Below are 16150 nucleotides of genomic sequence, written 5' to 3'. Positions count from 1 at the left end.
TTATAATTGTTACTAATAGAACAATAAACAGAACCATGGACGCATGCTGGATTTATATGACAAATTATATTTCGTTCGGCATGCGTCATTTCCACCCGTGACCCGCAATCCGCGCATCGCCTAGCCACGATCTTTTTAGACCATGCCTCAACTGCGGTATAGCCTTAACATTTATCACTGAACATAACAGCTAAAATATTGGAAATATTTTCATGAAGAGAAATTGTAAGTTTAGTATGGCACACGGTCGTCAAAAAGCATTTAAATATTCCAATTGTGGAAAAAGTACCTAACTAATGATTCGATTCATTTTTGACGGCCCTAGTAGCAACCCTCACTGTCCTCTCCACGTCAGCGGTGCCAACGCAGTCCTCTGCTAAGCATATTTGAAATACTTACGATTACATAAATTATATTGTATTGTAATTTATACGAACGTACTTTGGCAGAAAAGCATTTGAACAGAATGGAATTTTTGTCGATCATCGATTTTGCGAAGTCGTAATGAATAATTTGTATACATTTTAAAGATAAACGGTAAGTATTTACCATGGACTTGGCTGATTTTGAAATCTAGCGACACATATTTTGTATTCGTCTAATTAAGAATGCATACTATTACAGATGGTGATGGATAGTTTTGTTAAATTCATTAAACCCTGCCTAAGCCACACCATAATCGATAAAAAATGTTGTTATATCTATAAAATATCTAAAATTATATAAGTAAATGATTTAATAGCATAATTTTAGATATTTTATAGATAAACAATTTTTTTCTGCCATTACGTGTCTACTGTGGCTCGAATTAAACAGGATTTAATAAAATTACAAATTGGAAAAACTAACAAACACTCTTTTCATAATTATTAATTGTAGTCAGTTCCTCATTTGTTTAGTGTGCACTATTTATGTCGGATATTAACAGCCAACCTCCACCCTTCACCACTGCTAAATACATATCTACATCAAGCGCGCATACAGAAAAATGGTTTTGGGGGAACGGTTCGTTTCGAAATAATATCCATAAACATTTATTAATGATTTTTTAGGAAGCGGGTTTAACAAAATACAGCAGGTGCCAACGACTTCCGTATTTCCTGCCTACTGCTTATAGCAGCTAGCATTCATCGTTTCAACCGCGGACACTTTTCCGGGTACGTTCCCCATACCTGCACACTCCACACGTGCACACCTACGATTTATTGCGCACAACACAATTGGTTATCGATTACGCATGGTCTAATTGTCATAATTATTCGGATTGTCGGTGTGCTTTTGTGTCGTCTGCGCTCTCTTATCTTTTGGACATGTGGCGTCAAAATATAATCATTGGATGCACCGATTCATCAGTACCTGTATCTGTACATTGCCGACTGAAGAGGAAAGCCGATACATTTCACGAATGGTCCTACCTGTCCGCCTCTCCCGTTCTCTATGGATGACCTGTCATTATTAATAAACAGTATGGAAGTGGACCACTCGTTGCTTGTGCAAAAAGTTATGATCAGGCTTTATTAATCTAAAGATGGTGGTGATCTGTACCATCACCAACACTTTCCACATCTTCACCTCAACGATTTTTCTCCATATTCGTCGGGAGCCGATAAGCGGTTTGTTAGTAAACACGTGATTTTCTGGGTTCAAATTCATCCTACTTTCATACAAGTTAGTAAAAAATAAAGCCCACCTCAAATTTGATTTTCTCTCCCTGCTTAGCTTTCATGGTGTTGAACACGTAGTGCGCGTAGTTGGTTGCATCTGAAAAGGAAGAAGAAGACAAAAGTATGTAATTATAATATTATCATTATGAGCATGGACTCCTCTTTTCATCTTTATTGAAAGTTTTGTTTATGACATTGAAGTTAATGGCCCCACCAAACCACACCCGGTCTTAATCGGGCGTATCACGGAACCGTACGTTTGGTGTGAAGCATCATTTTTATTTTTATGACTGGGTCTCACCCAAGACTAAAGTCGCCATGCACTAAAATGTGCTTTGACTGAATTTACATGACTTTAAGTTAAGATACCCATGGGAGAGATAAGCATGTAGAGGCAATATTAAAAATTGTAGTAAGTAACAAATTAAAGCTAATACAAGATTGCCAAACAATCTAAATGAAGAGATCTTCACGTTGGCAGTATGACGCCGCAAATTTTCTTATTCTTCTTCTTATTATGCCATCTCCTAGTGAAGGTCGGCCACCATCAAGGCGATCTTATCTTTGTCGTCTGCAACCCGGAACAGTTCGGTGGAGCTGCACTCGTACCAATCACGGAGGTTCTTACGCCACGAAATGCGGCGTCGTCTTCTACTACGCTTTCCATTGATGTTTCCTTGAATGACAAATTTTCTAAATGCAATAAAATTGGCCTTTGTGGCGACCAGGTCGGACGGTCCGATGGGCCCAACAGCTGGTTGAACCGTCTTGAGAAGCTCTTCTCTTTCCGTATACATTTTAGGACATTCCCAGAGGATGTGGTTTGCATCCTGTATTTCTCCGCTACATGGACATGTTGAACGGATAACAAGACCAAGCCAAGAATTGACTGCTTTAATGATCTGAAGTCAAAGCGGTTATCTCCATTGTTTGTGACAATATAATGGCTTATTGATAACACATTGTCTAGGTCCTAGTGACATAAATCGACGCAAGCCGATTCGTTGTAAATAAATTATTCAATAAATCAAAAACACACAAGTGTTATCTACAATTGTGTCGCTAGATTTCAAAATCAGCCAAGTCCATAATAGATAAATAGGAGAAAAACAGCTTTTTGTTTTCTCAAATACACAGTCACAATGGTGAAAGTTTATATTATTTCTAGTATAAAGTATTTAAAATTAATAAATTCCACATTTTGATAATGCATAAATGTTAGAAAGCAGTAGTTCTTCAGCAATTCACAAAAAAGTCAAAAATACCTAAAGGTGGACTTGGCTGATTTTGAAATGTAGCGACACAATTTTAAGTAGCAAACAAGAATATTATTTTTTTTTTAAATATTACCTCCTTGAGGAAAGAACTGAGCGAAAATATGCTTGAAACTGTCTTCATCTACGACACCCGATGGACATTCCTGAAACAAAGCAAACACATCGATTATTACTATGTGGATTCACCTGGGCGTCATGATGTTGTGGAGGAAGACGTCTAGATTTGGCGGTTACTCCGATCGCGTAAACAATCGGTACAAGAGTATGTTACAGTAGTTATGTTACAATATTTATGATACTGTTCCGAGGTCCGAGTCTCGGTAGAATGAGATGTTGTGCAGAGCGAAACAGAGACTGAGATACTAACAGACCGGGTACTTATATTCGAGTGACCTGTCCAATGAGTTATGATCCGGTATTTCTTACAATCAAAATAATATCTTAAAAAAAATATTTTGGAAACAATTATTCTAATTGAGTCAGCTAATCTATATGGAGTTTACGTCATTGGATATGGCTGACTATGTGGAAAAATGAGTATTGTGGAAATTATAATAATTGCAGTAAGCTATTTACTGAGTTTGCTATAATTGGACACTACGGGAAATGGATATTAGAGAATTTGTAATTGCGTTTAGTTATTTAATATCACCGATCAATATGCTGACACGGATTGAGTTGTTTATCCCCATAATTATGAAATTTATTTAAATTATATTAAATTTAAATCTATTTTACAACGTTTTTCTTAGCTCGTATTCTTATTTGTCTGGTGGTTCTTTGTACGGTACAAATCTTGCAATCGATTTTTAACTAACTTCCCGACTAGCTAGATAGACATTTGAAACTTTTAGAATATATCAGAACACGATGCCAATGCATTCTTTTAATACTTTTAGCCAACTTTAAGTAGAATTAAATTCATTTTCAGTTTTGTTCTGTACGAAAAGTTATTTCTACACCACTATTGGTTACTAGGGGTCTGGGGTCCTAGCAACTAAATTATTAATATATACGTGCGTTACTATGCATATCAATATGACATTTCAGTATTATTTCTATTAAGGGGGGACATGCTCAGCGTAGGTAAAAATGGAGCTTTTGTTCTATTTTCAAAGCATGATCCTGGACATACCTTAAACGTTGTAGATAATCTATTTATATAATTTTGAAGCCTTATTATCCTTTATATTTCGAGGGCTTGGTGTCAAACAACACTATCTACAAAAGTGCAACTTTACGGGAGAGCCAAAAATCGTTATTTTAGATTCTTGTTACTTAACAAGGGAAATGTTTATTTAAAACCTAATGTTAATATTTTATAATTTATTGTGTATTGTACATTTATCTTGCTTATGATGATGTTAAAATTTATAGGGAAAGTTTTTAAAAAATATTATATATATAAAAATATATAAAGGGTTACTTATGTAGTTAGCGTTAAACTTTACTGACGATTTAATAAGAAATTAGAAAAAAATTGACATAACGTTGTTTGACTATCATGTAGCCATAAATGTAAAATAACGTTATCTCAAAAAAAAAAAAACACTTTTTTGTAGATAACGTTCTCTGACTTTAAGCACTCGATTTATTTTAAACATTTGATGACTGCATAAAGTATTTTTATTACATAAAATAGTATTATTTTAAACCTCTCGCTCTAATGTTTTAGAATATAATCATATTTCAGTACATAAATGTGCAGTGGTGTTAAGATTTTTTACATTTATTAATTTTTAAACGCATTTACAAAACCATCAGTATAATTTATATAGACATTATTATAGTGAAATATTTACGATAAAAAATTATATTGATAATCTCTGTGATCCCAAATTTGACAAGAATTGGGTATTTTATTATTCAAAAAATGGGCAAGATTAACACATTTGAAGATAATTCTAAAGATACTCATTATAAGCTATGTCTTTGACCATTCAAGTGTGATACACATCCTACGAATAATGATTGCTTTATAATAATTATTGACCTAAGAATAAGGTAGTGTTTTTTTGAAATACGCCATTTCTTTTGGCATTCCCCATTGGTTAAGCTACAACATACGGCCGTAGCCATAAATTGACAAACTATAATTGAAGTAGGGAGTAAAATGATGTTAACGCGCGTGTTTTCAACATATAAGATAACGGACTCTTCAGAGTTTGTGAGTTCTTTTGGTATTTCGTGATGGTGATGATCAAATAGGACGAGGAAAGCTTTCTCCATTTGGAATGACCAATCCAAGAATGTCATGGGGAGTGATAATAAGGGTGGAGCTGAGACGTCGAGAAGGTTAGACAATGCCTTGAATTTCCCAATTAAATTACAAAGAATAAAATCTGTAGGTCGATTCATTAGTTAGACCATAAATTTCACGTAATGCTCGAAACGTAGGTGGGATAGATTCACTATTGTTTTAATAAATTTTAACAGTTTCTATACGCCATACAACTGTGCATTTCTTAACATAATGATTTTCTAAATAATACTGAACAAAAATGTCAATTTTGGCGGGAATCAAGAAAAAATGACTGCTATGACGGTTTAAAAATCTATGTACTAATTTGATAACCGTACACATACAACTCCATCAAAAAGTAGCGGAGGTTTTTGACTTTGACCACTTCCCGCCAGAGGCGCTAGTTTTTTGTCGTCTTGCTCTTTTGACAGGTTGCCGAGTTATGGGCGAGTGTGAAGCCATCTATCTGTCCATCCATCCATTCAAAACCAAATGCCGCCTATTCGACGCTTGCATTCTGACGGTGCTGCTTTAGGGTAGCGAATCATGGCACCTTATGAAAGTTCAGAGCAACCGTATACTGAGCTTCGAAAACAGATGTTTGCGACGAATATATATGACTTTAGGGCGTAAAACCCACTTAACGCAGCGAGTGGGGCACTCGCGCAAAATTTCACAAGTGGCGCGTAAATCATCGAAAATACAACGTAATCAAATACGCCAGCGCACACAAGATTTGACGACGCATTATGCCCACCCGCCCCATGATTCACCGTTGTGTGGCGTCTCAGCGGCACGAATTAACGAAAATACAACGTAGTCCATTCATTGAACACGGCAAGCAAAATCACGCTTCTGCAACCGTCATCGATAGACGGGCGAGAAGGCATTATTTAATAACAGTGAACTCATTGTTTAGTTATTGCGTCCGATATTTCGCTGGTAGAATGATGTCATCGTGGATATTAATTACAAGCCACGAGAAATGTAATAATATTTTTATTGCTTTGTTATGAGTGACGCTGATAATAATAATTATTTTGTGCTTCTTGTGCCCCTTATTACATAGGTGAAGGGTAATGCGCGGGTGGGAGGGGGCCTACTTCGTAGAGTGCGCACCGAGCACCGCTTTGGTGGGCTTTATGCCTAGGAGCAACGAGGAGATAATAGAACGCACCAAGCAGCCTCTCATCACGCTGAAAGTGAAGAGGCGACGTTGGACCTAGCTCAGCCATGTGCTGCGGATGCCAGAAGAGAAACTCAACCTAGCTTGCCTGTTCTTCAAGCCGACCGGATTCTAGAAGGCCGCTAAATACTATCTACATATTGTATACAGCTGAGCTACGGGATGCTGGTTTGACCTGGAACGAAGCAAGGAGACTGGCGAGCGACAGGAATTCTTGGAAGCGCCGCGTGGTGTCCATATGTTCCAATTAAGGGGCGGATATGGCTAAAGAAGAAGAAGTGAAGCCATCTAATATTGTAATACTAGAGAATGCAAGAAAAAAATGATTGCTATGTCGTTTTAAAAATCTATAGTACAAATTTGATAACCCTTTATGTATGTGTCTGAGGTATTTCAAATTATGTAATAAATGTAGCCAATAACAAAAAATCTCATTATTGGTAGTTTACAAGAAATAAGGGCTTAAGACATCTCAAGATTCGAATTAACCTATAAGAAAAAATATGTACATTTTGTTATTAATAGCAATAATTAATGTTGTCATATATTTGTTATATATTTGTATTGAATTATCAAGGGACTTGAACTTGAAACCAGTGGATTAGCGCCAGTGTGCTATATCTCTTAAGATATGGGTATCAAATTATCTAATTGTGACGAAATTTAACTTTAACCAGTATAAAAAGAAATGCTTATCGGTTTTTGTGATTTAACTCAAGGTATCAACTAAGTGACCTAATAATTATTAACCGACGTTCGGATCGCTCCAAATTTTACTTATAACGTACTTGCACATTCTAATAATTTAATAAACTATTTATATATTAGATATCCGTTGAATAAAGTAAATAGTTTATTATAAATAACCCTATTTATTCTAAATAATGTAAATTTATTGTAAAGTATGGTAAATCACTGCTAGTATTAATGGTTAGTAAGTACATCGCATATAACTCAAAAAAGTAAAAAAAAAAAATACCAATTATATGTCAGATTGATTCAAACATGACATTCGTCGAACCCGCAACTCACGAATCATGAGACGAGCGTTCTAGGTTCTGCTCCATGCTGGCAGCTCACAGATAAACATCCCGTTTTTACGTGATTCAAAGCCTTTTAAAATAATAATTAATTAAAACCGTTAATCTGCCTTTACCATAGCGTTAAGGGGAAGGCGTATTCACGCTACCCCGTTCATTAGGTATTAATGACGTAGGATTAAAAAGCCCGGACGGGGATTGAACCCACGGTGAACGGAGATTATCGTTCGGATTAGTACCGGTTGAGCGCGCGCCGGGTCAGGGATACTCACCAAAACTGCATCGCCAAATGTGAAACTAAACTGCTTTCTTAAAATTAATAATCGAAATATCGTTCTAAAGTCTTAACACTCCTGTTGCTGCAGTGACGTCCCGTAGGGGTAGGCAGATTGAGCGTCACTCGGGGGCGGCAGTTACCCAAAGGGAGGCAAATCAAGGAGAATTATTAGGCATACATAGAAAGCTACCTAAACTTAGTAATAACGGAAATATCTTTCCACTAAAAAATTTAGCTCACTGGTTGGAAAAAAAATATTAATTGGGTAGATGCTGTAAAAGTTTTAACAGGACTTTATTTTTTGTCGGGTTTGCGATATCTAGTTTACTTCCGTTGTACTTGGACGTCACGTTCTTGGTGAACAGCAATGACACGTGCATACCTAATTTAAAAATTATCCAAGTATGTTTGCCAGTCACTCACCAGTTTTGGAAGTAGTCAGGAGCATTTTTAAGTGTACCTTTCTGAAACCGTAGACTCGCAATATTGTCTATTGAAGCAGAGATGGCATTTAAATTAGATTTATTGGTATACCTATATCTTGTTAGTAATGTATCCATACAAAACATTTCTTAGATATTGGAGTCATAAAGGATGATAAAAAGTACTGTATAAAAAAATGTGGCGGCATTTTGGCACCGCCTAGGGGCGGCATTTTGTCTATGGATGTCACTGTATTACTGTAATGCCGCATTAGGTTACACAACCCAATAAACTGCAAATATTTCATTCGCTGCCTCAGTACAAGGGTACACTTGGCAAAAACCTTGATTTTTTTAAAATTAACCAACACCATTTTGTGAATTGTAGTCTTAGTTCAATAAAAACATATACGTATGACTGACAAAGTTTAATCTGCACTATTTATCATGGATCTTAATAGCCTACCTCCACCCTCCGCTACAGGGGCACAGTCAATTTAATAGACAACACAGTTCAAAGTAATAACATTAAATTCATTTTTTAAAACGTAAATTTGGAGTCCTAATAGGTCCCATCCACACAATTAAGTTGGATCGAGTCCACAATAGATTTCTTAGATTTCTCTACTTAAGAAAATACGGGTTCTTTCCTTATGATAATGATAATAAAATGAATTTCCCGACTCGTTTTTTTCTGGGTATGCTATCAATGCAATCCCTGTCCACCCGAAGAGTGATTGCTCTTTTAAAGCATTTCTTTTTACTTCTTCGTGGGTTCATTTACAATCCGTATATACTGGCAAATATTAATTTTCATGTTCCCACCAATATCACCCGTAACTCTACAGTCTTCAAGATACCTCGTCGCAGGACAGATGTTATGTTTCATGATGCTGTGTATCGTGCGATTAACTTATTTGATGGCACCATAAAGGTTGATTTATTTTTTATTAACTATATAATGTTTGTGGACCTGTTAAATAGGTTAAATTTATAATTGTATATATTAGCATGTTTCTTTAATATGTAGGTACATAAACACATGCTGTCTTTTCTACTTTCTTGTTATATTAGTTGTTATTTGTAATTAAGATATTTTTATAATTTTGTATTTATTACTTATTATGGCGCATTGGCCAATCGCTGTAATGCCGTAATACTCTTTTTCTAAATAAATAAATAAAAATAAAATAAACGAATGTCATTTTTTAATACCGAAAATTCCAAATACTGGAATACCGGTTTTAAAATATCGGCAGTGCAATCCCTAGTTCCGTTGTGTTGTACAAAATACAAAAAGGTTCTGTGGCTAAAATGAATTGGGAGACGTTCCTACATGGACGAATAGTAAAGTTTTACTTTTAAAGACTTATCTCAAACATTTCTGTGGCATAGTTTCAGAACACTCATAAATTTGATTTAAAATGTTCAAATTATGTTTTATATGTTGTGATGTTCAATTCAAATTTATGTAAAAACAGATTGAAATCTGGCCGGGGGTATAAATCAAATTGGCGACCCCTGGCCGCGTGAAACCAACGCCGAGCGGCCGATAGAGTAATTAATCATTGATAGCTGAACGAATCTCAACGAAAACATGCGGAATCACCCGAACGGAATAATAAAATCCAACGTTGAAAATTTAAAATCCGTTCAAATTTTAAGGGAAGAATTTTTGATGGATGATTTGAAAAATTTTGAATTTTCTTATTATGTGGGATTTTTATGTCATCAAATTAATGTAATTATTATCTTTGCAACATTGTGACATAATGACTCTTGAGAGAGCACAGAAATGTGCGCTCAGCTGAAGTAAAACTTAATAAAAAAAGTTAACAGTTATAGTCAAAGTTTGACGAAACGAATGTTCTGTATCTCGTTCATGATGAGAGCATCCATAAATCATAAAATAAAATACCTACTTCATCCTGTCACGCCCCCACCACGGCATACTAGACTTGCATCGCGTATATCGCTTTTGTAGCATCGCTGCGTACAAGGGTATGGAGTGTTGCATTATCTGGCGGTATCCAGAACACATGTCCTAGCCACGTGAAGCGTTTCTTCGTGATTACTTCAATCACCAAGGGCTGCCATGTCCGCTCACAAACTCGAGTGTTTGTAATGTGGTCGTACCTATGTACAGAGATATTGATTCTCAAAGCTCAAAAGCCGAGACCTTTGAAGGGCAGCAAGATGCCACGTCTCACAGCCAACCCCATAGGTGCTTTCAAATAATATAGTATCCTATATTTACGTCCATGAAATGTTATGTCGAATACTCAGTGGAGGGAAGCAGTGTCGTCCCGTGGGGGTAGGTAGGTCATGCGTTGTATAGCGGTGGCATATTATGAAGGGCGGCGAACGTATGAATGTATTTCAGTACACACTGTAATATAAATTTTAATGTTAGTTTATCATACAGGCAAATTTTTCACAATGGTGCCTTCATGTATAAAACCACCAATATTTGTAAGTAGATTTCGTGGAAATGTTCTAATTCTCACTAGATGATAGGTACATGGCCCCCACAAGGGGGTGGGACTACAGGGCTCTAGCATGGAGGCTCGGCGAGGCGAGTCGACCAGATAAGTGAGATAAACACACATCACACATTTGCTTGGATAGTAAAAAAGTCGCCTGCGGCGCCATCTTCAGTAATATTTTTATTGAAAATTATGTGGTTGTACGATATAATTTTTAATTGTGTATCAATACTCGACAGCTCCATAATTCAAATGGATGTATTAAAATCAATGAAATTAATATGGACGAATCATCTGGAAAAGAAAATGTCACTCACTTTATTGTCGGGTCTGCCGAATGGCATAATCTGTTCTAACGCCATTACAATAAAGGTGATATTGCTATAAATTCCTGATGCTTTTTGTTGGGTCTGCCGAATGGTTTGGTTCGAACGGGTTCGCTCAAATGAACATTGACATTAGAAACACTGCTCTAGCGCCATTACAATAAAGGTTATATTGCTATAAATTCCCGATGTGTGATATCGCATAATGGAAATTGCGTGACATCTACCTTTACATTCGAATGCGCGAATTTACTTGCTAGCTACTGTATTGAGTGCGTCGTCCATTAATAATGTCATTGATTAAAATATACAAAAAATCACTTATTATAGACATTAATTTTACCGCGTACCTACACCATTTGAAAAACGTTACTGTAGAGCATCACACTGCCTTTATCTTTAGCGATAGGTAGGGGGGCCCGCTTCAGGATGTGGGGGTCATGGGTAGGTATATATGTAAATTATATAGGTACATATTTGTCTATTCGGTATCATCATCATCAGCCGGGGTCAATCCACTGCTGGATGAAGGTCTCCCCAAGCTTTCTCCAACTCTCTCGGTCCTGTGTCGTTCGCTGCCACGTATTTCCGCCGAACTTTACCAGTTCGTCAATCCAGCGGCTTTTAGGGCGACCCTGTGGCCGTTTCGTACCCCTTGGGTACCATTGGATGACGGCATTTGTCCAGCGGCCGTCCTTTCGGCGAGCAATGTGCCCCGCCCATCTCCATTTCAGCTGTTTGGCAACGTCTATTAAGCTCAGTATATGGTTGCTCTGAGCCTTCGTAAGGTGTCACGATTCATTACCGCAAAGCACCAGTACCGTCAGAATGCAAGCGTCGAATAGGTGGTATTTGGTTTTGGGTGTTTATTGCACACAATATCGACAAACGTTTATCCTACTGTCCAATTAGTGATGTCCCGTGGGGGTAGGCAAATTGAGCGTCGCTTGGGGGCGGCAGTTACCCAAAGGGCGTGGAATCATTAGGTATAAATAGAAATAGGTACCCAAACTTAGTACTAACGGAAATATATTTCCATTAAAAAATTCATCTCACTGGTAGGAAACAAGATGTATTAATTAGGTACTATAAAAGCACCCACGGTAGCCGCGCGGCTTAAGCGTTGGACTATAACGCCGTGGGTCACAGGTGCGAATCCTGGGTCTGACAAGTACACATATTGTTTTTAAATTTGTGTATGAGTCAGAGTATGGACCTAATAGGTTGAGCAAGTGGCTGACATCCATTTCTCGTAAAAACAAAATCTGTCAATACAAACTTTCACTCTGTGGAAGCCCATATGATCATATTAGGATCGGACATGGTCGGAAGAAAAAAGGATAAAAGTTTTAACAGGATTTTTTGTGTCGGGTTCGCGATACCTAGTGTGGCACCCCCGTATGGACCCCATTTAGGGATGTCTCTATGTATCTGGAGAGGCCCGAATCGGTATCAAACCCAACAAATAGTAAAGCGCTGATTACGAAAATAAATAATAATAACAGAGCCGAGCCGGCAATGCCGTAAATTAAAACCGTTGTAGATTTGCAACGTCGCTTTTTTTCGACGACGGCTTTCGTTGAAAAAAAACACAAGATGGCGGGCAGAACGCTACAAACAGCTAAATCGCGAACACGCCAATTTCGTCCTCCGTAAAATTAAATTATTAAAAATGTAACTATTATATAATATTAACTTAAATATACCATGCCGTTTCCAAAACAATTCCGGTGTGTTATTTCAAACAAAATGGAGGGAAATGATACTAGTTTACTTCTGTTGTTCTTGGACGTCACTTTCTTGGTGAACAGCAATGATACATGGAGATTTGCGAATTATATTTGGATAATTACAGGTAGGTAGGTACGTACTTACCTAATTTAAATTTTATGTAAATATGTTTGCCAGTCACTCGCGAGTTTTGAAAGTTGTCAAATGTATTTTTAAATGTACGTATTTGAAACAGTAAACTCGTAATATTGTCTATTGAAGCACATATGGCATTTGAATTAGATTCAGTGGTATATAATTTGTTGGTAGTGTATCCATACAACACATTATTTTTAGATATTGGAGGCATGAAAGGATGATAAAAAGTACTGTATAATAATTGCAAGATAAAAAGAACTTTTTATATACAACGTTTTCAAATTTTCTGTTGAATCATATAAAATTGACTTGACTAGCTTAAACAATCAAAAAAAAAATTGTATTTGATAGAAATACTGAATAATGAAATGTCGTTTCATATTAATTTCCATAGTAACGCACGTAGGTATATATTATTTAATAATTTAGTTGCTAAACACGCACGTTAACATCATTTAACTCCCTACTTCAATTATAGTTTGTCAATTTATGGCTACGGCCGTATGTTGTAGCTTAACCACTGGGGAATGCCAAAAGAAATGGCGTATTTCAAAAAAACACTACCTTATTCTTAGGTCAATAATTATCATAAAGCAATCATTATTCGTAGTATGTTTATCACACTTGAATGGTCAAAAATATAGCTTATAATTAGTATATTTAGAATTATTTTCAAATGTGTTCATCTTGCCCATTTTTTGAATAATAAAATGCCTAATTCTTGTCAAATTTGGGATCACAGAGATTATCAATATAATTTTTTATCGTAAATATTTCACTATAATAATGTCGACATAAATTATACTGATGGTTTTATAAATGCGTTTAAAAATTAATAAATGTAAAAAATCTTAACACCACTGCACATTTATGTACTGAAATATGACTATATTCTAAAACATTAGAGCGAGAGGTTTAAAAGAATACTATTTCATGTAATAAAAATACTTTATGCAGTCATCAAATGTTTAAAATAAATATAAAGGATAATAAGGCTTCAAAATTATATAAATAGATTATCTACAACGTTTAAGGAATGTTCAGGATCATGCTTTGAAAATAGAATAAAAGCTCCATTTTGACCCAATCTGACCACTTCGGCCCTTAAAGATGGCTTAAAGTATTAAAAGAATGCATTGGCATCGTGTTGTGATATATTCTAAAAGTTTCAAATATCTAGCTAGTCGGGAAGTTAGTTAAAAATCGATTGCAAGATTTGTACCGGACAAACAACCACCGGACAAATAAGAATACGAACTAAGAAAAACGCTGTAAAATAGATTAAAATTTAATATAATTTAAATAAATTTCATACATAGTTATGGGGATAAACAACTCAATCCGTGTCAGCATATTGATCGGCGATATTAAATAACTAAACGCAATTATAGATTCTTTAATATCCATTTCCCGTAGTGTCCAATTATGACAAACTCAATAAATAGCTTACTGCAATTATAATTTTTCTCAATATCCATTTTTCCACATAGTCAGCCATATCCAATGACGACAAAATTACCATGGAACTTTGGTGCAATCGACTAAAATGTATCATTCACCCTTGTTTATTTCCCTATCAATTTTTGTTTTATTTATTATTTTGCCAACACAACTAGTTGTTACGGCATCTTGTAGCAAAAATGAATTCTAACTTACAATGTTAGTAATAGCAGGTAATGTAACACGTCAGTTGAAAAACGTAATATTATCCACATGTTCTGCAAATGTACGTAATCATTCTTGTCTACACATTAGGCCACAGGTTCTAAAACATGTTTTTTGTTAATAAAATATAATTTTACCAAGGGCTTAATTGCGCTAACATATTATCACCTCTAGGTGAATATACGTTAAAATAATATATTGGCCATACTCCAATGAAATCTGGTTCGACTCCCTGCAGCCCTATGTTCTAACTAGTGATATGAAGTCACCCGACGACATGACGTAACTGTGACGTCAGCCAATACACGCCCGAGGCAAGCCGTCCAACGCACACGGTTCACCATAGATATTATTATGCTGAAACACATATTTGTGTATGGGGACAATGGATGACGCCACTATTTTAGTAGTGTTATTTTCTCGAATGCTATTATCACTCCGGTAGTACGTCACAATGATGTCATATGACGTCATGTCGACCGGGCGATTATGTGGGCTCGCACATCAGAACTCGCGGCATGCGTCTTACGACGAATTCGTCGATGTGACGTCATCGTAAACCAATAAACAAACGTAATCAAATGGAGCTTCGCAGATTGGCCGATGCATTGGCCAAAGCCTGCATGTCGATCTCGAAAAATGTCGACTCCGCGCATGCGCACAGCCTGCGGCCATCGGCCATTTCTGTCTCTGTCTCTGTCTACACTGTCATTGCTCGCACATCGCTGGTCACTGCGTTTGACGTTTGTTCATACAATCAACACAATAAAAATGGCAGACGAGAGACTTCTCCTTTTTCGCGTTTGACGTTTGCCGCTAGGCAGATGTGCGAGGTTGTAGCATGCAACATTCGCCGGCGGTCTCAGAAGTTTTGATTTATAGCCGTCAGGCACACAAGGCGAGTTGTGATGTGCGAGCCGGCTACAACTCGCAAGTTCTAACATAAGGCCCCTGTCCGACACCATATTATAGAATGATATATCCACTGATAGACAAATGCCTGTACAAGTTATTTCCTTTTATCTCAGTCTTGTGCGTTGTGTTGGCATATACTTCCGTAGATTGATTATTTCATCGATACAGCTGCAGCAGGATGGAGGGAATAATAAATCAATAGTATGTAATATTTGTATTTTAAACAAATAATTAGTTCTCGTTGAGGTAAACGTGAAAAAATCTTCGCCACTGGTAAATAAGATAAAATAATATAGGTGACTATTAGTAATCATTATTATCAATTAATTCAATTGGCGTTTACGTGGTAGGACTCCATTATAATGGTTTTGAAACAAAGTTATTACAACGTTTTTATTAGCTCGTATTCTTGTTTGTCCGGTGGTTGTTTGTCCAGTACAAATCTTGCAATCGATTTTTTATATATATATATGATACGGCGAACTGCATACGTTCAAGTTTCCGGATACGATAACTATCGACCCCGTGATACTTACATCACAATTTAGATTGTTATTTCCCACAACATTATGTGAATATAGCTACTTTTTAAAATTACACAATAAATCTAGTCTATAATTAGTACCTAATCTAAAAGGTATTCCTTATTTTACCACATTTTTATTAGCTCGTATTCTTGTTTGTCCGGTACAGATTTTTTCTTGTTTGTCCAAGATTTTTAACTAACTTCCCGACTAGCTAGACATTTGAAACTTTTAGAGTATATCAGAACACGATGCCA

At 36.3% G+C, this 16150-nt stretch overlaps 1 protein-coding gene across 1 annotated transcript in view; it reads right to left on the bottom strand.

Moving 5' to 3' along the window:
* LOC147076334 (A-type potassium channel modulatory protein KCNIP1-like) overlaps positions 1–16150 on the bottom strand; it is a 209191-nt gene that overhangs the window by 48949 nt on the left and 144092 nt on the right. Inside the window, exons 4-5 of the mRNA XM_085941730.1 lie at positions 3015–3084; positions 1691–1761 (exon numbers count right to left, since the gene is read on the bottom strand). Coding sequence (XP_085797856.1) covers positions 1691–1761; positions 3015–3084 — 141 coding nt within the window. The remainder of the gene's footprint in view (positions 1–1690; positions 1762–3014; positions 3085–16150) is intronic.

Source organism: Rhyacophila brunnea, unplaced genomic scaffold (assembly GCF_057557595.1).
Source record: "Rhyacophila brunnea isolate RB1 unplaced genomic scaffold, BYU_Rbru_1.0 scaffold_13, whole genome shotgun sequence".
In the NCBI taxonomy this organism is placed as follows: domain Eukaryota; kingdom Metazoa; phylum Arthropoda; class Insecta; order Trichoptera; family Rhyacophilidae; genus Rhyacophila; species Rhyacophila brunnea.
Note: the sequence above shows the minus strand (reverse complement) of the source record. Positions and strands in the feature narration are given on the sequence as shown.